The 23,457-nt window shown below is 38.3% G+C and overlaps 1 protein-coding gene across 1 annotated transcript in view; it reads right to left on the minus strand.

Annotated features, from left to right (window-relative positions):
* Window positions 1–1,145: 1,145 nt before the first annotated feature.
* The window catches only part of LOC109425707 (potential E3 ubiquitin-protein ligase ariadne-2), a 57,614-nt gene continuing 35,302 nt past the window's right edge, over window positions 1,146–23,457 (minus strand). The window contains exons 2-5 of the mRNA XM_019701015.3: window positions 3,018–3,751; window positions 2,586–2,954; window positions 2,255–2,524; window positions 1,146–2,057 (exon numbers count right to left, since the gene is read on the minus strand). Coding sequence (XP_019556560.2) covers window positions 1,911–2,057; window positions 2,255–2,524; window positions 2,586–2,954; window positions 3,018–3,751 — 1,520 coding nt within the window. The 3' untranslated portion in view covers window positions 1,146–1,910. The remainder of the gene's footprint in view (window positions 2,058–2,254; window positions 2,525–2,585; window positions 2,955–3,017; window positions 3,752–23,457) is intronic.

Consider the following 23,457-nt stretch of genomic DNA (forward strand, 5'->3'; position numbering starts at 1 on the left):
GCAGAAACCCGGCAAACGAAACGTGAAATGCTACAAACAGAAGCGGAACTGCTTTCTGAAGAAAAAAAAAACGCCACCTGGAAAAAGCAGAGTCCAAAGAAATGGAACAGCTGTGCCGTTCCCAAGAAACATGGGAGTTCTACCAGAAGCTTAACGTATCCCGTAACGCCTTGATTCCTGCAGCGAGTCAGAATCTTTAGGGATAAAGATGGGAGCCTAATAACGGACATGAGATGATTGAAAAGTGGAAGCAGCACTTGGATGAACATCTGAATAGCGTGAATCATGGCAACGGATGGAACGACTACGCCAGTGCAGCAGAGGACGGAAATGATCTAGCTCTCACATTGTAGGAAGTTAAGTATGCCATTGACCCGTTCAAAACCGACAAAGCAGCTGGTAAGGATGATATCGACGCGGAACTCATTGAGATGGCCCCAAAAGTTGGCCACAAGCCTGCACCGGGTGATAGTCAGGATCTGGGAAACCGAACAGCTACCGAAGAAGTTGGAGGAAGGAATAATCTGTCCCATTCACAAGAAAGGCGACCATTTAAGGCCGAACGGGACGGTGGTTGAACCGTCCGCCATTGCTCTGTTGTTAGTAAGATGCAAATCTCAACTTCTACTTCAAATTATTGGCTAGAAATGTGATCGTTCATTTGCTCACTTGCCGTGCACAATCGTTTCAGCTACGTCAGTGCAGTGGAAATTGATAATTGCATCTTCAAAATCGTGAGGCAAATTGTTAGAAAGAAAATTACACGTCGTCCCGTGCGGCCTTAAAATGTGAGCGATCACTATTTTGAATGCTGCCTACAAAGTTCTAAGCCAGATCATCTGCCGTCGTCTGTCACCAAAAAAACGAATAAGTTCGTGGGAGGTTATCAAACCTGCTGCATCGTTGGCCAGTCGACAATGGATGAGATCTTTACCTTACGGCAAATCCTCCACAAATGCCGTGAATACATATTTGTAAATTGCGGCCTGGTTTCAGCGAGACTGTCCATATATCAAATGGCAACTTTTCATAGAATTTTGGCTCAAGATATCCCAGATATCCGAATGGATAGGAATTTTGATTTATAAAATAGAATAATAAAGGATTTCGGTAGGTTTTAGGCAAAGTAACTGGCAACTGTAGGATTGATTTTCGTAGTTATTATTCTTATGCTGTGTAATCCTGATTGAAGTACTCTTTACTTTGCTACCATATACAATCATAGTTCGTAGTACAAATGAATAAATAGATTTAATGCTGTTTTAGCATTTTCCGCCACGATGAAGCCCAATTTTGAACTCGTCTGGTTAGATTTGCTTCTCGGTTAGCAGCCTAAGTTCAGGCGGCAACTTGTTCGTGTTATATTTTTTTTTTACTTTACGTGCTTTCATCATTACATTACGCAGCATCTGATTGAAAATTCGTTATCGTTAGTTTTTCTTTATCGTACAATTTATCTTATGCCTCAAGATCATTTGGTGCAATTATAGGAATATCGAATTTGAGAACGGATTTCAATGATTAAAAATGTGATTTCAACTTTTCCTACACGCTACATTTTCAAACATTTACAGAGCATAACCGAAATTTGAAATCGAGAGACGGTTTGCTGCCGTCTCAAAAGTTATAGTTTTGGAAAACTTAAATTATAGGTTCAAACCCAATCGAGTAATGTTTAATACAAAGAAAATACACACATATCGGGGAGCGGAAAAATCCGTTTCACATTTCTACATTCTACATAAAATTCTCACGCGTCGCTGGGACGCACATATAACCCTACTAATACGACAGGGGACAACAAGGTGGGCGTCGTTTTTTGGAGGAATAAGTGTAATATCTCAGTTTTCGTTCATTTACCTCTAGGCGGTGCTTACAAATCTATCCCGGCTCCCTCCTGCTGGGGTGGCTCACGCTTCAGTTGGGAAGAAGTCCTTCAGCAGGGTGGTTCTTCGCTTCTCGGCAACGTCCATTTGGTTTTCGAGATCGCCCCGATCGGTGGTTTCCGCTCTTTCCACTTTCCACGAGAGGTTTTCGATTTCTGCCTCTAGTTGGGCCTGTGAGGAGTAGAAGTAGTTCAAAGTAAAACTTGAAGTTGCTGCCAAACATTTTATTTCCCACATCAATTTTATCTCAGAACAAAACAAACGAATCAAAGTGTGAAAATTTCCCCAAGCAGAACGGTAATCCAACCCGCCGTCTCCGGATTGGCGTTCCATAGCCTTAACCACTAGGTTAACTGGAGCTTCCTTACCTGTTGGTACTCGAAAAGATCCTTTCGAGAGCCTGCCTCCATGAAGTACGCGTACGGGTAGGTATATTGGAGCGTGTATCGGCATTTGGCCAGCAAAGCGGCAGCATCGAACAGATACTGCCAGTCGATCCACGTGCCGAGACCCTTCATGACCTTTTCGTTGATGCGGGTCTTCATACGGTCCAGGGTCTGTTCCTCGAGCTGGAGCGATTTCGAATGATTTTCCCACCGTTCGTAGTAGTGAAGGTACTTTTTGAGTGCTTCGCGGGCCTAAATTTCAAAATCGTAAAGTTAGCTTCGTTTTCATAAATAGGCATAACCAGGACAGTACCTGTGCATGTACGGACTCATGAGCAATGTTCGGATTCTCCTTGTAACGCGAACATTCATAGTATTCCGAACCATGGGCCTTCCAATCGCCAAGGCACATCCAGCAAAAGTCATGCTTACAATTGAAGCACTGCATATGATTACATCCACCGTTCTTTTCGATGCAAATGTGACACTTCGGACAGTCCTTCGTGTGTGCACTGATGTAGTTGGCCGTTTCGCTGTCGTCGGCGCATTTGGTGAGCCACTTACGGATGATTTGGCAATCGGTTGGCGCGTGATAGTCAGTCCCACAGCGGAAACAGAAGGACGTCAAACACACCTTGCAGGTTGCTTTCTTCGGGCTAATATCCGCACTGCGAATGATTATCTGAACACAAAGAGAAATAAATTATTACGATTTTAAGAAGTTTTTAACTAAAAACTCATTTACCTGGCAATTGGGACCCGGACAAAACCGCAACTCGGGATGCGATTTCACGTAGTCGGCAAAGGCAAACTGCTGGTACTTGTCTCTCAACATAGGCCTGTTCAGCAAGTTCAGGACCAAATCCTCCGGAACCCGAACGTCGCATCTTTGCTCCATGCAGCCGATCTGCGTGGAAATTCCCTGGCTGATTTGAATCTCGAAATGCATCGCCCAGCAGTCCCGGCAGAATGAATGCTGACAGGAAAGGCTATGGAACTTATCCATCGATTGGACGGTCACACAAACCGGACAAGGGTGGGTGCGGTAGGCCGATGGGGACATGGCTTGGAGCGGCACTTTTGCACTGGTGCCCGGAATGGGAGCACTTGCTGGAATTGCACTGCACACTGGAAGGAGCACTGTACTTGAACTACTACCGCTGGGAACCAACAGGGAAGGAACGACGGGAGTGGATGAAGTCGATGCCATAACAACCGATGGGGCAGCTTTGATACGGGCACTCACTAGAAGATTGGATGCGTTGTTTCGATACTTTTCCACAACCTCGGCAGTGTTCCATTTGGTTTCGTGGAGTAGCACCTTGGCCAGCGAGGGTGTGATATGAAGTTGATTGCTTAGTCGTTCTACCGATTCGTTTAGAAGTTTTTCCACCTCCTCGACGTTAAGACATTCATACACGAAACACTCCGGATCGGATCGCTTCGGGTCTATCTGTTCGATGTCGCAATCCTCTAGGCCTGTTGAGGGAGATAAGAAAGAAAGATGAATAATTAATTTAATGTTGCATATTTGGTGTTGCATGTGTAAAGGTGAATGATAACATGTTTTCATCACTCTTTCATGGTTGCATTGATCAAATTCACATTCTTTGATCTATAACGTTGGTCCGTTCAGCATGATCATTGTAATTCTACTCAATTATCCAGCAATTCGATCTGGGGACTAATCCAGAAACTTTCTTTTGGTGATCCGTACGGAAAATTTACCTGAGAGTTCTGACTCCACAGATATAGTTTTTGATTCCTTCAGGAGTTCCAGGGATTCCTCCAGAAACTCCAACTGGGTACTCCTCCAACAATTCCTTCCGGGGATTCCCCCAGGAAATCCTTGTAGAGCTCCATCTGCGAATTACTCCAGTAGTTCAATCTGAGGATTCCTCTTGGAATTCCTCCTGGGGATTTCCCTAGAAACATGCTTGTGGAGATTCTACGGATTTTTTTTCTGGGGATTCCATCCAGGAATTCAAACTTTCAATTGTCGGAGTTCCTATAAGAAGTTTCTTCTGGGAATGTAACGTAGATGCCATTTGTGATTTCCTCTAGATTAGTTTGTTTTTTTTTTCTGATGATTTCTCCTGGAAATCCATCTGAAGCTGCTTTAGGGATTCCTACAGGAGTATGGAATCCAGAAATTCAGTCTAACGATTTCTCCAGGAGCTTCTGAAGGAACTCCTTAACCCTTTCCTTCCCACGACTTTGAACGGCTATATCTATGCCAAAAAAGCGTTTCCGAAAAAAGTGGTCGAACAAAAGTTATTGCAAATTGGCTAAATTTTTCGAAATCAATGAAAAAAATTTTGGTTGTAAATCAATAGGTTTTTGATTGTTTATCAATAGTTCAACTATTAAAACAAGTAGGTAGTAGTTGGGTTAACCTTATGAGGTTATAACCATATTCTAAAAATTATTGCATCATATTCATCTAATTCCGTTTGTCCGGAGTTCGTCGAAAATCGATGGTGCTCTAGAGCAACCATGGGAAGCAGAGGGTTAAAGAATTCTAACAAGACATTATGGAGGATTCTCACCAAAAAAAAACTCTTCGATAATGTATAGAGAAGACTTAGAAAAGGTTCCCGAAAGAAATTTCTAAGGTACACACGAATCCCTGGAGGATTTTCCAAACTGATTTCTGGAGGATTCCCAAAAATCACTCCTGAAAGATTTCTATAAGGAAAACATGCTCTCTTCCTAATGGAGGGTTTTCAGAAGAAGCTGCTGAAGGATTTGCAAAAGGTACTCCTGAAGGATTTTCAGAAGTAATTCTTCTGGAGTTTTCCCAAGGAACCCTTGGAGTATTCCTAGAAACAAGTCCGGAAAAATCCCACAAGGAACTCCTAGAGCGTGCTCAGAAAGAACTCCTGAACACTTCCATAAGGAAGGGAGGAATGAGGGATGCCCAGAATATGAACTCTTGAAGGAAACGCAGTAAAAAATCCTGTTGAATACGAAACAAAACAAAAACACTATAGCGAGCTTTTATTTGCGAACAACTAGCAGAGGTGCATTTTATTCTGGTTTTAATAGCAAACTTAGTGTTTATTCATTACAAAAATGCGAGTATTCTCAGGCCTTTGTTGTTATTAGCAGTAACATATTACACTGTTGAAAATGCTTCGACATCCATGTGCACAACAGAACATGTGCTCGATGAACAAATTGAGATTTGAAATTATGAAAAGAAATCCACGTACTCCGGTGAGACTCGAACTCACGACTCCCAATTCGCTAGACGGGCGCTTCTATTCCTTCAAGCTACGGAGTCACTCGACTATCTCCGTCGCCAGTAGGCCTAGAACTGAACTCGATTCCACAATCGCACATGGTTATCTTCTTTTTCACAATCCAAACCTCCTTCGGATTAGATGAACATCTAACACATTGCCTTGTTGTTCATATTGCACACAAAATCAAAATTGAAATTCCTGCATTTTTCCCGACTTTTTCCCGCATTACCATACTCGTTTTGCAAAATCATGAAGATTGATATGTCGCAAGCCATGTTTCATAACTGTTTGGAAAATGGCCACTTCCCCGGGTGGTTCCAGGTTCCCAGAACATCCGGAATTGTGGCCAATATGTCCAAAAACCTCTAAATTCTCCTCTAACATACTTTTTTTTTTGCAAAATCATGAAGATTGATATGTCGCAAGCTTTGTTTTATAATTGTTTGGAAAATGGCCACTTCCCCAGGTGGTTCCAGGTTCCCGGAACATCCGGAATTATAGCCAATATGTCCAAAAACCTCTTAATTTTCCTCTACAATACTTGTTTTGTAAAATCATGAAGATTGATATGTCGCAAGCCATGTTTCATAACTGTTTGGAAAATGGCCACTTCCCCGGGTGGTTCCAGGTTAGCGAAACATCCGGAATGATGGCCAATATGTTCAAAAACCTCTAAATTCTCCTCTACCATACTCGTTTTGCAAAATCATGAAGATTGATATGTCGCAAGCCATGTTCATAACTGTTTGGAAAATGGCCACTTCCCCGGGTGGTTCCAAGTTCCCGGAACATCCGGAATTGTGGCCAATATGTCCAAAAATCTCTAAATTCTCCTCTAACATACTTTTTTTTTGCAAAATCATGAAGATTGATATGTCGCAAGCTTTGTTTTATAATTGTTTGGAAAATGGCCACTTCCCCAGGTGGTTCCAGGTTCCCGGAACATCCGGAATGGTAGCCAATATGTCCAAAAACCTCTAAATTTTCCTCTACAATACTTGTTTTGCAAAATCATGAAGATTGATATGTCGCAAGCCATGTTTCATAACTGTTTGGAAAATGGCCACTTCTTCGGGTAGTACCAGGTTCCCGAAACATCCGGAATGATGGCCAATATGTCCAAAAACCTCTAAATTCTCCTCTACCATACTCGTTTTGCAAAATCATGAAGATTGATATGTCGCAAGCCATGTTTCATAACTGTTTGGAAAATGGCCACTTCCCCGGGTGGTTCCAAGTTCCCAGAACATCTGGAATTGTGGCCAATATGTCCAAAAACCTCTAAATTCTCCTCTAACATACTTTTTTTGCAATATCATGAAGATTGATATGTCGCAAGCCATGTTTCATACCAATTTGGAAAATGGCCACTTCCCCGGGTGGTTCCAGGTTCCCGGAACATCCGGGATGACGGCCAATATGTCAAAAACAACCTTTGAATATTCCTTCAACATACTCAGTATACAAAATTATGAAGAATGAATCATGACAAGCCTGTTTTTAGAATTATGCGAGAAAAAATGTCATGTGTAGGAAACGTGTGAGAAGTGTCCTCCGAACGCACCCCAAACGCGACCCGGAACATCCGGAACCAAAACCAGACAATCCCAATTTACTCAAACTATGCGTCTGTAGTAATAAAAAGATAATTGAACATGTTTGCAATCATATTGCATGTGTTTTTTACAAGTAATCAGTGGTTAAAAGGAAGTTGGTCAATTTTTGACCCGATTTGACCCATATCTCTCTCTCTCTCTCTTCTTGGCGTAACGTCCTCATTGGGACAAAGCCTGCTTCTCAGATTAGTGTTCTATGAGCACTTCCACATTTATTAACTGAGAGCATCCTCTGCCAATGACCATTTTGCATGCGTATATCGTGTGGCAGGCACGAAGATACTTTATGCCCAAGGAAGTCAAGGAAATTTCCTTTACGAAAAGATCCTGGACCGACCGGGAATCGAACCCGTCACCCTCAGCATGGTCATGCTGAATACCCGTGCGTTTACCGCCTCGGCTCTATGGGCCCATATAACCCCTTCTATAACTCAGACCCCAAGGACCAAAATACCATTTTAATATTTTTCCATACAACTAGAGTTGTGGCGCGATTTTCGTTCAAAATTTCGTAAAAATCGGTTGGAAAACGAAGTCACGGTGATTTTTTGAAATTTAATTCCCAACTAGGACCGAAATGGGTTAACAAATTTATCCATAACTGGTACATGGATCATATCATTGGCATACGCCGTAATAAATACTAACAGTAGTTTTGGCTCCGTTTCTATATTTTTCCTGTAATGTACGAGAACTAATCAATCATTTGACTATCGATGACATTCGTCGGCCTTCTTCTTATTTTTGTAGAAATAGTTGTCCTTAGATAGTGCGATAACTGGTAAAGGCACCCTATTTATCATCCTTCTAGATGAAACAATCATTCTACTATCCAACCAAAACAGACACTTCAACATACAAGCGACTACATCGATCAAATAACGTGATTTGTAGATGCGCACGGAATTGGCAAAGAAAGATTTGAAAACAACGAGCGCATCCTCATTGAAAACCTCATGTACTATAGTCTAATAAACTTCCCTCTTTTCATCTATTATCTTATCGCATCTGCTCACATCTCACCTCACGCACTATGGTCACAGCCTGAGGTTTTTCCGAGGGAGTTCCTTCAGGGATCCCTACAAAGAATGTTTCTTATATGGGTTATCTCGTACCATTCCGCATGGTTATCTCTGAGAATTTGATGCAAGAGTTTCTGCCTCTCCTGGGATTTCTTCTGGAATCAACCAGGGAGGGATCGTAAATTATAAATAATAATAATATCCTTAGTGAATTTTAACAAGTTGTGATGATTATGAGTACTGTGTAACAAATCCATATTTATTTGATAAATGTAATACTTGAATAAAGCGCGAATATAAAAAAAACTTGAAGTGTAACCTAATTATCTAAAAAAATCCAGATACAATAAAAAAATACTTTTCATGTGTGACGCTGGCGTGGTCAACAATTATATTAGATCGTACCATCGTCATATTAATTAATTAGAGACGCTCTACTCAGAATATCCCAGTCATGCGGTCTACGTCACACATTAGGAGCGTCATTAAGTACGAACCATTCCATTTCCAATATGTGACGTATATCGGTGCAAACAGAGATAAACATTACTCATATCCTTATATCCGTTCGGAAGTATCGCCGTAGGAATTATTGAACGTGCGAATCAGTTAATCTTCAAAGATGAAAGCGAACGGAATAATTTTACTAGTGATCCTAATATACCCACTACCTTTATATGGTGGTAGGACAAAACGGCAAATCATGATCAATGGAAAGCGACCGATTTGTTTTTACGAGGAAAATCCATTGAACGGTCAAACTAGATCATTTTTTAAAAGAACTTGCAGGTAAGTAGTATTGAGAAGAATTTATGGTTTTGTATTTTTTTTTATTAACAAGGGACGCTGTTCAGCAGGCGATTTCCAATTTCATCCTACTCAAAACAAAGGATTGAAGCGCTGTTGGTTTTGTTTCTTAGTTCTGCATTTTTGTTAGAAGTGTGTGCGTACTATTTCAAAAGAATGGAATCAATCGGTGCCGTATTCGCTTTGGTTTCGAATAGGATGAATTTGGAAGCATAGGATTAATAATGGGTCTGTGACCCTACATATTGTTCCATTGCAGGTCTAATTCGACCCAGCAATACTTAGAATTAGAACCAAACGATGGGACTGTCGTGTGCGAGCAGCTATATATCACAGGAAAGGATTTTCATTACGATAGTGAGCAGGGTGGATTTGTTCTAGAACGTACTCTAGAAATAGTGGAATCTGGATGTAAAGGTGTTATAAAATGGAATAATTCAAGTGAAGCAATGGAAACAAGAAAACAGTCATACTGTAGGACTACTAATACATCCAACAATGGAACCATAAATAACGAGTAAAAAGTGAAAATATTAACTGGAATAAAAAAAAAAGTATTGTATTGTCTTTGCCTTTATTTGCATCGCAATCAATTACCTACATTCGTGAACTTAAAACTCTGGTTGTATAGTTTTCGGTAAAATAAATTTAAGCTCTTATCCATATTTATTAATAACATTTCATTCGATGGAGTAGTTACGAATTTTGGCAGGCTTTAATTTAATTTTGTTTTTTTTCTATGTGTCATAAGCGAAACTATTCATATTATAAATTTTCTTTCAACCAATGAATTTTAAATTATTGACGATCAAACGCAAAGCTAAATTGCACAGGTGGTGCTTTTCTAAAAAAGTATATTATGAATCCTAGACTGAATTACTAATGTTACAAATAGAAGAAAAGTAAAATTATTGCAGATTCCAATAACTTTCATACAACATATTGACCAGAAATATGTTAATTAATTTAGCTTCCAAAGTTGAAAATTTTTCGTTACCTAACCTCACATTTGGTCGTCAATAATATTTCTATATTTATCAGAAACAGCTTAGACGTAGACATTACATTTTTTTTCTCTCTTTCTCTTTATGACACAGGCCGTGTTTGGTCCATATTTAGGACAATTATTTTTTCAAAAAAAAAATTGTAAAGTAGACATTAAGACAAGTCTTGAGACCTTTGCTGGAACAAAGGGAAAACTTCGAACGTTGCAAAAAGATGTATGTATTCAATTTTGAACATACAAAAATCAGTGCTCTAAATAATACATTCATGCTCAACTTAAATAGTGTTGTATCATCTCCATTTTAAAATCAAAAAATAAAATATATAAGAAATAAATAATAAATTTCTAATTCACGCGTCTTTATATTAAACAAAAAATGAAAAGGGAATGAAATGAAGACTAATGGAAAATCATAACCCGAAACATCAATATCACAGTCCATGCAACACAAGAGTTAGATTTTTTTTTCCAAAATTAGAGTTTTTCGCATTTATTTTCATCAGATAAAGTAGTTGTTCCTGCAACAATTCCATACCTTTAGTATCATACGGGCCCAATGATCGACTTCTCTTCATCGACTTTCTTTTCTTCGGATGGTTCCGGGAAATACCTACGGTCAGTGTTCAAATGATCTCTTGGTATAACCCGCAGAAGTGCTACTACGACAACCATTTGGAACAGCGGAGAATGGCTTGCCGGTTAAGTTATGAAGGGGTTGCATATTTGGAAGGTGATGGCAAAATCGATTTTTTTTAACTTCATATTCTGAAAGTATGATAGCTAGACCATTTTTTATCATTTTTTTAAGATTGGGGCACACCACACACTGAAATACGACTTGCGGTAATGACCAGCATAAAAAAAACCTTTTCAAATTTATCATTGCAAAATGTGATCATCGACCCACAAACGCTTCTTGTGTGCGATTTGTTTCCTTTTGACAGCTGGGCTGCTGCTTGACAGCTGTTCGCCCAGTACAAAATCCAACGAGGGGTGATTCAACAAATTGCTCCCATACAAATTTAAAATTGATGTTTAAATAGATTTCCGTCTCAGTTTGGTGTACAGATTCAGAATATGTAATTATCTCAACACCACTAAAGAAGTCAATGAGTAAGGAAGACTAATTGAGTGATCTGTCATATCTTCTTAAACGTGATTTTCTTGAAAACTTATTTTTAAAAAAGTGCCGTTACGGTGATCACGACATCTCCAAAACTAGTTGACCGATTTGCAAACTTTTTTTTTCAATTTGTTCTTAGTCACTTTTCATAAATTAATGCCATAGTAAGCTTTGGCTTGTTTTTCAAAAGTTGTTGAAATCTGGAATTCGCAAGCTCTTTTGGATTCAAATGACACAAAAAGAGGGACCTCTGAGTTTGAGCCAAAAATATTGGGATTTAGAAATGGCGCAATCGCTTCACAGTTGAATTTTCGAGTAATAAAAAGGTGTTTTCACTTCAAGTGCCATAACTTTTTAAATTTTCAACCTTTTTTTATTAATCTGTCACAAATTAAATTTCGAATAAACTTGTAGAACATTACAGTCACGCAAAATATGAGTTTTTAAAGATTTCATTTTTTTTTCTTTTTGCAAAAAAAAACTTTATAGAACCCGATAACTTTTTAACCGCTCGACAAATTTCAAATCTTTTAGCTTGCTTTTGTGGATATTTTTGTTGCCTATCTTTGTTACGAATAAACTATTCGCCAAAGTATTAATTTTTATAATACTTTTCACCCAAAACTGCCAAAACATGCCCTAAAACTTGATTGTAAAGTTGTTACTCCAAACCAGATACTAAACATCATATTTACGAATATGGAGACAGTGGATAATTGCTTCAAAAAAATATTTTTTTAAAAACCTTACCCTTCGATTTTCTATTATTTTTCAGTAAAAGCTGACTTCCAGCCTCAAAATTTGCAAAGTAGCCCAGGATGGTCAAATGCATCCGCTATGTATCCGCGATGAATATTGCTCAGTGTATTTTTTTCTTCTAAAAGTTCTTCAAATATCATCAAACATCTTCGAAGATACCATTTCAATCCAACAAAACGTTTTCGAGTTATAATTTTTGTTATAAGAAAATTATGTAGGGTGACAATTGGTATTATCGGCAGGTTTGTTCTCTTCGTCATGGGGGGTTTTTGTCAGCCAAATTGCCTGAAACTTGGCCATATAATTCAGCTAAGTTGGGAAGGATTTGAGACAAACTTTGGGTTCAATAGGTTTCAAAAAACCCCCAAAGACGAAGAGAACAAAACGGCCGAGAATGGGTAATTTACCCTATATTTCATACGCCCTTTTCAAAAGTTAGATAAATAGTTATGTGCCGATGCAAAAGTAAATGATTTATGAAATACAGCTCATGAACGAAATCTTATTCAAATTTAAACATTTCGATTCAAAAATGGCATTTTTTCGTGTTTTGGGTTGCAAATGCATTAGAGATTAGACACATTCTTCCGTGACGTTACAACGTCTTGACGCCTTTTCGATCAGATTTTGTACAATAACTCGTAAATACGACGGTAAACCTCAAATATTTTCGCATATTCGGATTCCTTGTAAAATTTCCGGTCGTATTTATGAGTTATAGTGGAAAATATGATCGGAAAGGCGTCAAAACGTTGTAACGTCACGGTAGAATGTGTCATTAGTGGAATCGAGTTCAGTGAGTTCTATGCATTTATGGGTTCCGTAGCTTGGAGTAAAGAAGTGCCCGTCTAGCGAATTGAGAGTCGAGGATTCAATTCCCACCAGAGCACGTCGATTTTTTTTTTGCGTTTCAAATCTCAATTTGTTCATCAAGCACGTGTTTTGCTGTGTGCATGAATGTCAATGCATTTATCGTTTAGAATTTCCACTTGGCTTGATTAGCCTAAGCAATAATCGAGAAATTGACGTTAAATTTATTCGCTGCCCACCAGTGAAGTGTGTTGCGACACATAGATTGAAAAACACTGGGATAAGAGAATAGAAGATGACAACTGAAAATTGGTTCTGGAACATGTGAAGATAATCAAAATTTATATTTGCAAATTAAACGAAAAAATCGCAGCATATTTCTCAAAACTGAAAAAGTACTTTTCTCCTAATTGATCAACAAATCGAAGAAAATCAAAATGGCCGATTGTTTGTTTTCTCAATTATGATAATCAAACATGTCTGTTTTATTCGAATTGTTGAAAATTTTGGAAAAAGTGTATTTTCTGTTATTGTTATTTCTTGTTCTGTTATTCTCAATTGAGCCCCAAAAAGGTGAAATATGATATGATTATGATATTTTAGGAGAAATTTTAAGATACCGTCAAGGCACCATTCACCGTGGATCTAAGAAGATTCGGGGCAAATAAGGGCTGTCATTTGACACCAGTCTTATAAACATTGTTGGTGCCGCTTTTAATTGCCTTCATTATAGGTTAAAATTAAAGCAATATCCACAGGAGTAGAAATTTTTTCACAAAATTTGGTGATATAGTACAATTAGTAAAGGGTAGTAGGGTCGCCTAATTCCGTGGTAGGTAGGGACCCATTCACCGTGTATGAGAAATTGTATTCTTCTTTGTTTAAAAATTATCAAAACAACCCAGCCAAGGGAATTTTCTTCGTTTAAATTCATTTCAAGTAATAACTTGCAAGATTTTATTAGAAAAACGAATGTTCAAATTTTCGATTTTTTCTAGATATATGGGACAATATGGGGCACGGTGAATGGAAACCATTGATTTTTAGGGTACCCATTTACCGTGCCTTTTTGTTTCAATTAAAAAGTACGAGTAATCTTACTTTATTGTTAAACTTGCTTCGGTAATGCAAAATACATACCTGATATGTGAATTTAATTGCTTCTTGGTGGAATAAAAACGTTACTACATTTAGTTTATCACTTAAATCACCTTAGCACATTTTTCGTTTTTTCACTATGAATGCAGTGAACGAGCAGAAACCCGCTTCATGTAAACACACTTTAGTGTCAAAATGATACTTTTAAATGTTTCTAATGAGCGTTATGGCATGGTAACAATACATTAGTGTTGTATTGGTGAAATTGAGGGGAAATTGTCATATCATTCAATCATAATATGGAAATAATGAAAAAATATTCGAAGGCACACGGTGAATGGAGCCCCCACGGTGAATGGCGCCTTGACGGTACTATTTTCAGATTTTGTTTCACCAATCAACCAATGTCACTGTTTGATTTCCATATCAAAATATACGACTATTGAGCTTTTTTATCTCATTGAGAATGCAATACTTCTTCTCAACTATTAGTCATGCAATTGGTATTATAAGTGTTTTGTATCTTTTCATTTAAACTTGATATACACAGTAAAACCGCTCAGCACTAAAATGTGTAAGCCCTACTCATAAGTGCATACTTTCCAGACCACACAAAAATGTGTTACAGTTACACATTCTCAAAAACAGCTCGTACACTCGTCTAGATGCTAAATGTCGATAATTTTTTTGTTTTCCAAGGTCACTAGTAAACCTAGCTAGATTGGTGTACAAAAATATTTGCGAATTTAACGATTTTGCGGACACAGGAGCTGATTTTGCGAATGTGCAAGGGTTACACATTATTGGTGTAGTCTGGAAATTATGCACTTTAGTGCTGAGCGGCGTTAGCGTGTATGAGATTAGTTGGATAATGCAGATTATGTACGAACATGGTTTTTTGGCGAATCTGATTAGACTGATTTTTGCGACGCCTAACGGATCAAAATGTAGAGTACCGGTTGCGAATGAAATTTTGTTATCGTTCGTAACCTTAGATGGACTGAAGCAATAAGGCGAGCTAGTGTGCAAAGGAGCGGAACCATTATTGTCACACAATCGCATATCTGCCGTCAGACGCATAAATGTCACATGTTACATTTCGACATTTTAGAGGTTTTTATATTAAATGTTATATTCAGATACGTATTTTTAAAATATTTTGTCAACAAATGAATTTATAAATATCTCGATAGTTGAATTGCATTGAAGTTAATCAAATGCAACAATAATCAAAGTTTATTTTGAAACTTCAAATTAGTTTTCTCGTGTTTTTCTATTGTAACATGTGACATTTATGCGTCCGAGGGCAAATAAAGCCTGTATCCGCAATAATCGGGACACAGAAATACAGCTGTAACTCTGCAATAAAAACATTAAAATTGCTCAAATTTGACCTAATAACATCTTCAGATGTGTTCATTTCACCTACAAAATTTCATGTGAATCGGTGCAGTACTTTTTGTTGTAGCAATGAAAGAGTAGAATATGCGTCAGTGAGTTTTGTACAGCCCCTAAAGGGCGAACACGATGAAATTGCCACACAGAAAATATTGTATAACTTTTGATTGCGTTCGTCAAAGTAGCTAATTTTTTCGACCATGAATAGTATATTATGTGTAGCTAATAATACCATAAAATTTTCATTAAAATCGGTTGAGTATTGGCGCATATATTGTTGATATCATAAAATGAGATTTTCAAAAATTTGTGCACTCATTTCAAAAAATTACTTAGGCTATAACTTTTTTGTTACCTCACCAAAACGTTTGAAAATTTACTCGATATTCTTAACATAGTATCAATTAAGTGGTAAAAATTTGATCAAAATCGGTTCGGTACTTTTTCTAGTAAATATCCAAAGCTCGAATCGCTTCAAGGTAAATTTTAGATACTTTTTGACCATTTTTAGTTCCGCGTGCACTATTTTTACTGTAGAACTTGGAACACTCCCGATTTTTATAAAACTTTGACAGTGTAAAATTGTTGTGTTAAACTGTTTACAGTGAAAATTTCAGTCATTTTTGTTGAGTACTTTCAAAGTAAGAGCAGTTCGAATTTCACTATACCAAAAACCACATCTGCTTATTGTGACATAGTGCGATATATATGGCTATAACTTTTTAACGGTATGATCAAATTGAATAAAATTTTGACAAACTACTTCTACATACATACTTTACGCACATAACAATTTTCATTGAAATCGGTTCAGTATTTTTGGCGCCAGCGTTGAAACGGCAAAAAAAGTGATATTTTCCAAAATGTTTGTTTGCACAAGATTCTCAAGTGGCAATTCCCTTGTTTCAACGATATCTCCGCCAATACTCAACCGATTTTAATGAAAATTTTATGGTGTGAGGTACACATAATATACTATTCATGGTAAAAAAAAATTAGCTGTTTTGGCGAACGCAATCAAAAGTTATACAATATTTTCTGCGTGGCAATTTTATTGTGTTCGCCCTTTAGTTTTGCTTGTCAGCACTGTTACTTTTGAATTTGGCAAAGGAAATGGTTCAAATTTTGAACACAAAGCTCTCAATCTATATTTGATGCTCAGGCAAAATTTCAAAAAAATCGATGCACTATCAAAAATTTTATAGTCGAAACATGTATTGGGACTGAACGTGATTTTAGCCCCACAGACAGCAATTAGTCAGCACCCTCTATTGTTTCGATTGTACTATTGAAAGTACTATATCTATAATCATCAAATTTTGCAGGTATAATATACACATAATCAACTACCTTATGTGAAAATTTCATGAAAATTGGCAGAGAAATTCAAAAGTTATGAATAGGCAAACATCGCACATGAAAAACACGAAACATTGTCACTAACACTCACCCCTATCAACACCAGTAGCTTTCAAACCAATTGATCAAAGTTCATGAAGTTTTCCATAATGTGTCTCTATGAGTATCATAACTGCTGACGAAATTTTATTGTAGCGTAAAAAAAACATCCATCATGCGAATGAAACTTGGTCAAGATTGTACAAAATGCATAAAACTACGTCTGTTTGTTTTTTTTTTTTTATCTATATTAACGAGATTTTTCGCCCTAGGTTAGTTCATCTCGGGACCCACGCTTTACTTCCCTTCCGAAGGAAGAACTCACACTTTTGTGAGTTTGTCGGGAGTGGGATTCGATCCCAGGTCCTCGGCGTGATAGTCAAGTGTTCTAACCATCACACCAGGTCCGCTCCACGAATTTGTTTTTCATCCACAGTTAAAAGTAATGCATCGATTTACATGAAATTTGGCACAAATATTAAACATACACCAAAGAATTCTCAGTCAATTATTTGGCCAATTTTACTGATTCATTGCAGAGCTACAGCCGTACTTCTGTGTCCCGATTATTGCGGATACAGGCTTTATGTGTACAACTTGACATGTAGTATTGCCAAAAATTTGTTCGAGGAGAATGCTCATTTTGACGTAGGACTACGTCTCTCTTTTCTATACCGGGTGTCATTCTAAATTTTCAGAAATCGGCCGCGTTACGTTTGAAGTGAAGATTTTGAGCGTTAATAACTCAGCCATTTCTCGATGAATTTTCAAAATTTTGGCTCCAATCGATAGGAAATCTTTACACCAATTATGTCCAATATTAACATTTGCTGATTTTCAATAACAAACTATTGAAAAATTGGGAAAAGTGAACCCATGTTTATTCCAGCCAATCACGATCGAGCACATTTTGGATGCTCCCGTCGAATATAAAAGCTACTGCTTCTTCGCATCTTCCCTCATTTGTCTTTGTCGTCTCGAGGTGAACGCATCGAACGAGAGCTGCCCACTTTCTTCGTTTGCGTTTTCGTCATTCTTCTTCGGCTCGGTGGCGGTGGTTTTCGGCAAGGGTGCTGTTGCACATTCACCTTCTAACCGTCTAACGCGGCAGACCAAGGAAGTGTTTGAACATCAGATTGATCGACGGTGGTGACAGAGGCAGCAGTAAAATCCGGAATCGCACCCACGGCAGCAAGCGGCGGGCCAATTTTCGACGGCTTCCAGCAAACAGCACGGAGAAATCCAACACGCATTGCGTGGCATGATGAATTGATTTCAGTTTCTTCCTAAAACCGTCAATAATTCAAACGGTTCTTTTCAGGACCATCGAAAATGCTTCCTAGAGAGTTAATTGGATAAATTTCCTCCATCGACCGAGAAAGTGTAGTGAAAACCAATAGTGAAAGATTGAATTCTTGGTGGTGGTTCAGCAACAGTGAAGGCGATCACTAATCTCATCCACGGCAGCAAGCGGCGGGCCAATTTTCGACGGCGTTCAGCATTTAACACGGGGAAATCTAACACGCATTGCGTGGCATGATAAATTCATGTAAATTTTCTGTCTGAAATCGTCCAATATTCAAACGGTTCTTTTCAGTACCATAGAAAATTATTCCTCAAGAGTTGTGAATCAGATAATTATTTAATTCCATCGCTCGGTAAAAGTGTGGTGCAACCGAAAAGTAAAAAATTGTGTGCTTGGTGGCCCGCAACAATAACGATGCCGGCCACCAATGATTCCACCAGGAATTTAGCAACGCATTATCCTGTCCAGACCATTTTTCGTGAAACATTGTTTAATTTAACCATTTTTCGAATTAAAATAATCTAAATCTTCCAATATTTTGGTTACTTAATTCGTTATATGAAAATTTTCTCATTTCTCGGTTGATTAACCGTTTCAAGCGTCTGGTGCATGCGGGGCGGGACATGCAAACGAAATAAACTGGAAAGCCAGTCGAATGGGAGGAGCTTCATCTGCCAATCTAGGGACATAAAAGCTGTTCCCCCTGATTCCTTTCGTCATTTTCGTTGGATCAGTCAGGCAGGGTGGATGTCACCTCCACAGCTGAGCAGTGACACATCAACCCAGCCGCAACTCTCGGCTATCGTGCGGATAACATCAGGAATCTCATCCATGACAGAAAGCGGCGTACCAGTTTTCGGTGGCATCCTGTATTTAGCAAAGAGAAAACCAACACGCATTGCGTGACATGATGTTTTCATGCCATTTCGTTCCTAAAATCGTCAAATAATCAAACGGTCCTTTTCAGGACCACCGAAAATAATTTCTCAAGAGTTGTAAATCAGATAATTTCATTCCATCAATCGAGAAAAGTGTGGTTCAATCGAAAAATGAAGGATTGAATTCCGGCCACAAATCGTTCCACCCAGAATTTAGCATCGCATTGTCCTATCAGAAACATTTTTCGTGAAACATTGGGGAGCATCCAGAAATTACGTCACATTTAAAGGGAGGGGGGTCAGCAAAGTGTGACGACCCATACAAAAATTGCAGAGGTCCCATACAAAACTGTGACATAGTGATGAGGAGGGGTTGAAAATGACAAACTTTTGTGTGCCGTAATTTAGGGACGATCCCTTGTTTAATTCTTGCATTTTTGGAATTAAAATGATCTAAATCTTTTTATATTTTGGTTACTTTATATGTTAAATGAAAATTTCTCTCATTTCTTGGTTGAAAATCGTTTGAAGCGTCCGGAGCATGCGGGGCGGGTCATGCAATCGAAATAAACTGGAAAGCCAGCCGAATGGGAGGAGCTTCATCTGCTAATCTAGGGGCATAAAAGGTGTTCCCTCTGATTTCTTTCGTCTTTTTCATTGGATCAGTCAGGGAGGGTGGAGGTGGTATCACCTCCACGGCTGCGCAGCAGCACGTCAACTGCGACGAGTGGTAGCACCAGGAATCTCATCCACTGATCACGGCTGCGGTGAGCCCGGCAATGGAAGTTACCTCCGGAGCTGGATAGCTGCGCACCAACCCAGCGACGACTCTCGACTATCTATCTGATAGAACCAGGAATCTCATGCATGGCAGCAGGCGGCGGCAGTTTTCAATGGCTTCCTGCATTCAGTGCGGATAATTTTCAATTGTCTTTCTAAAATCAACCGTTATTTGAAGGGACCTTTTCAGGACCAGAGAAAATTATTCTTTAAGAGTTATGAATCAGATAATTTTCGGATATATTCCATCGATCGGTAAAAGTGTAGTACATTCGAAAAGCGAATGGTTGAATGCTTTGTGGCTCAGCAACAGCAAAATCGATCACTAATCTTTCTACACGAAATTTAGCAACGCATCATCTTATTCGAACAATTGTGCCTGGAACATTGTTTCATTCTAATATTTATCGAATTAAAATGATCTTAACTATTCAATACCTCTATTAGTTTATCCGTTCGATTAGAAATTGTCTCAAAGAACGGTTGATTAGTCGTTTGAAGCGGCTGACACAATGTGGGCGGGTCATGCAAACGGAATTAACTGGAACGCTCGCCGAATGGGAGGAGCTTCATCTGCTAATCTAGGGGCATAACCGCTATTTCCTCTGTTATCTTTCGTCATTTTCCTTGAATCAGTCAAGGCGAAGGGAGATGCCACCTCTCAGCTAGGCAGCAGCACACAAACTCAGCGATGACTCTCGGCTATCGTGGTGGCAGCACCAGGAATCTCATCCACGACAGCAAACGGCCGCATTCATACATGCAATAATTGTCTTGCCAAAATTTTCCGTTTTATAAACGGTCTTTTCCAGGATCAGCGAAAATGAATCCTCAAGAGTTATGATTCGGATAATCAAAAGCGACAGACTGAAAGCTTGGTAGTTCAGCAATAGTGAAGTCGGCCACTAATATGTTCTTCCTGGATGAAAACAACATTATTGTGGAAAAAGAGTTTCACGTTAAACTTTAGTTGAAAAGATCTATCTAACGCCGTTCAATTATCTAATAATTTTATCCGCTCGATGAAAATTCTCTCGTAGAACAGTAATTTGACAATTTCTCTTCAAAACGAAATAATTCTTGAACTAGTCAACATCTTTCCAAGTAACCGAACCAGCTGAATAACAGCTTCTTGAGCTAAAGTTAGCTTAAGAGTGATTTGTTTTACTCTTATACAGCAAAAATGTGTTTTGGGTTATGAATGCGTTCAGCGAAAGCGATCACACAACAACTTTACTAACACATCAGTCCACCATTTGTATTATTATAACAACAAACATTGTATTATGGAAATATAAAAGTTGGAACCTCGTTCCAGCCTTTGTCCTACGTCAACATTGCGGTTATGTCTCAGACATTACCCACTCCTAGTTTTTTATTGTAACCTAACTTAACATCCTTTTCGTCATATTGTCATTTGGCCCATTACAGTTTGCCGTATGGTATATAACAATACTCTAACGTTACCACTTGGAGTGATGGAGAACAACACATGAATGTGTGCAGACATAGTTACAAATGGAAGTGGATAATATGCAAGATAGTACGCTTGCAGTTCTCAACTATGCGGACCATTTCATAGATAGATACTTGTTGTATAGCTACTTTAAACAAAAAATCAGATCATTATGAAGATATAAGTGGCATGTCATTCACTAAAAAAATAAACAGAAAACAGCGTATTTTCATAGGAGAGTGCGTAACGTTTTCGGAGAAGAAACGTAGGGAAACGTCAGTTCCGCTGGCATTTGGGAAGTTGATGAAAGAATCCGCTGCTCTTAAGAGACTGTTGCTAGCATTTCTTAATGCGACATATTTGCACACATTTATACTCGGCCCAAATTCATTATTATCACAGTCGAATTTCGCACACGACTTCGCAACGGCTAGCGTACACAAGTTTTGTTGAGTTCATGACAGGGGCGTCGGATGCTTAACAGGCAAACAAAATAAGTTTGATTAGTGTGAAATGTCGCTGGAAAATGATGATTCAGTGGATTCTCAAATTATCACAGTAGTCTAAACATTAATGAAAAACCCAATATTATAGTCCTTGCATGTTTCCCAATTCCTTGACAACTAAATAACAGTAATTATTAATTATTTAATTTAGAATTTTATTAAAGAATCTCATCATGGATTTCCAAAAAAAAATTGAATAAAAATCAAAAAAATAAAAGGAGAAGCTTCCATAAATGAATCTCGATGAATCCTGATTGATCCACCGAAGGACCTGCTCACTTTAACGATACATTACAAAAAAAAAGAAATGAAACGAACGGGGCTTTGGTGCTTCATTTTAATTGGGATTTCAATGATCGTAGGATGCAAGATACAGACAGCCAGCCCCAAGTAACTATAAGGCACCATTATTCGCCTTGCATGTCAATACAGTGCTAGTGTAGAACTGACCTGCTCTATATTAGCCGTATAATAAATAGCCCTATAAGACCAAAAAGGCGAAGTATAGTTCAAATGGTTACTTGGGACTGCTTTTTCATGATACCGGCCATGAAAGAACTTATCGCAATCAAAGCTGACTTAGTCACTACGGCGGTGATGGACCGTACTCTATTCCAATCATCGGATGGATTGTGGATATGACGATAAATGGAGTGAGCATTTAGTGCAGAAATTTTGCCAGATCTTATCAGCGTTGCAAGATTAACAAGGCAATATCTAGAAGAAAGTATTTACGAGAGTGCAATATTCCTGTACAACGAATTTTCATTCGGCTCGCAGTCAATGAACAAGCACATTTCTGTTGTGATGATTACGATTACGATTAAAAATGCAATCTCCTCTCATGTTTGAAGGCTTATGTTGTATACGACTGTATTTGTTGCAATGTGAGTCATACATGCCAAAGAAATCTTACATCTTTTATCAATGTCAAATACCTAAAGCTATTGCTCAATATTTGAGCGCAAAACTCACAAAGCGTATGCTGCTGTTTATGTAATAAATCCCGACAAACTGTATTGCACTTTCCATTGGGAATAGCTCTACCGTTATCTCGCGTGAAATTGATCAGTTAGATGAAACTGTTGAATGCTTCACAAATTACATTTGAAAACCATTATGAATCTAATCCTAGGAAACAAGATACTCAAGCAACAAGATACTCGAAACTTTAAACTATCTAATGGTAAGAGTTTTACACAAAGAAATCTATCCATTCAAGACTTCAAGATGAATGTTGAAGGCGTGTTTTGCAACGTTAAAAATATTGAAAATGCGTGTAGATTATGTAGAATATTTAAAAGCATTTTTGAGAAGGGACTTGATAAAATCGGAACAAAACTGCACGCTCAGAAAACTGTTGTGATAAACTTGAACAAACAAACGCAAATATGAGAACAAACACCGTGAACTGAAACTAGTTCCAGCTGTCAATATGGACGTTCATTTCTTATTGTTGTTATCGTTGCTATGCATAGTTCCCGTTTGTTCCCGTTGCCGTGATTGGGAGTGCACGTATATCGGATTTTTTGCGTGTGTACTTTTTAAAAAATGACTGTTACTCTATGATTCTAAGTTTTTTTTTACTATCTCAGTGCATGCGTTGAAGTTATCGAATTGGTCGAGTCGAGGTCGAAAATGGGCAGACTGAACAATGATGCCCTGTTTTACGGTACTTGGATAGTCGCAAGCTCTGCGCATAATAGTTGCGTTGCCTTAATCTACACTAAAATCCGTCATGCTTTTAAAGTTATATAGTTGCTCAAGATGATTCTGACTCATTTCAATCGATTATATGGGCTAATATAGACGTAAGCCATATCGTTCCAAATTCACAATCCTGTTTAAGTATAGTTTAAGTAGCAGGAGTTTTTAGAGTTTTCAAGTTACATCATTGCTCTAGTAGTGTAGTAATCTTAGTATCTACAAAATGTTTTACGGAAGAAGCTGCTTGCTGATTTTCAGCCAAATTTG

Source organism: Aedes albopictus, chromosome 2 (genome assembly GCF_035046485.1).
Source record: "Aedes albopictus strain Foshan chromosome 2, AalbF5, whole genome shotgun sequence".
NCBI classification, from domain to species: Eukaryota; Metazoa; Arthropoda; class Insecta; order Diptera; family Culicidae; genus Aedes; species Aedes albopictus.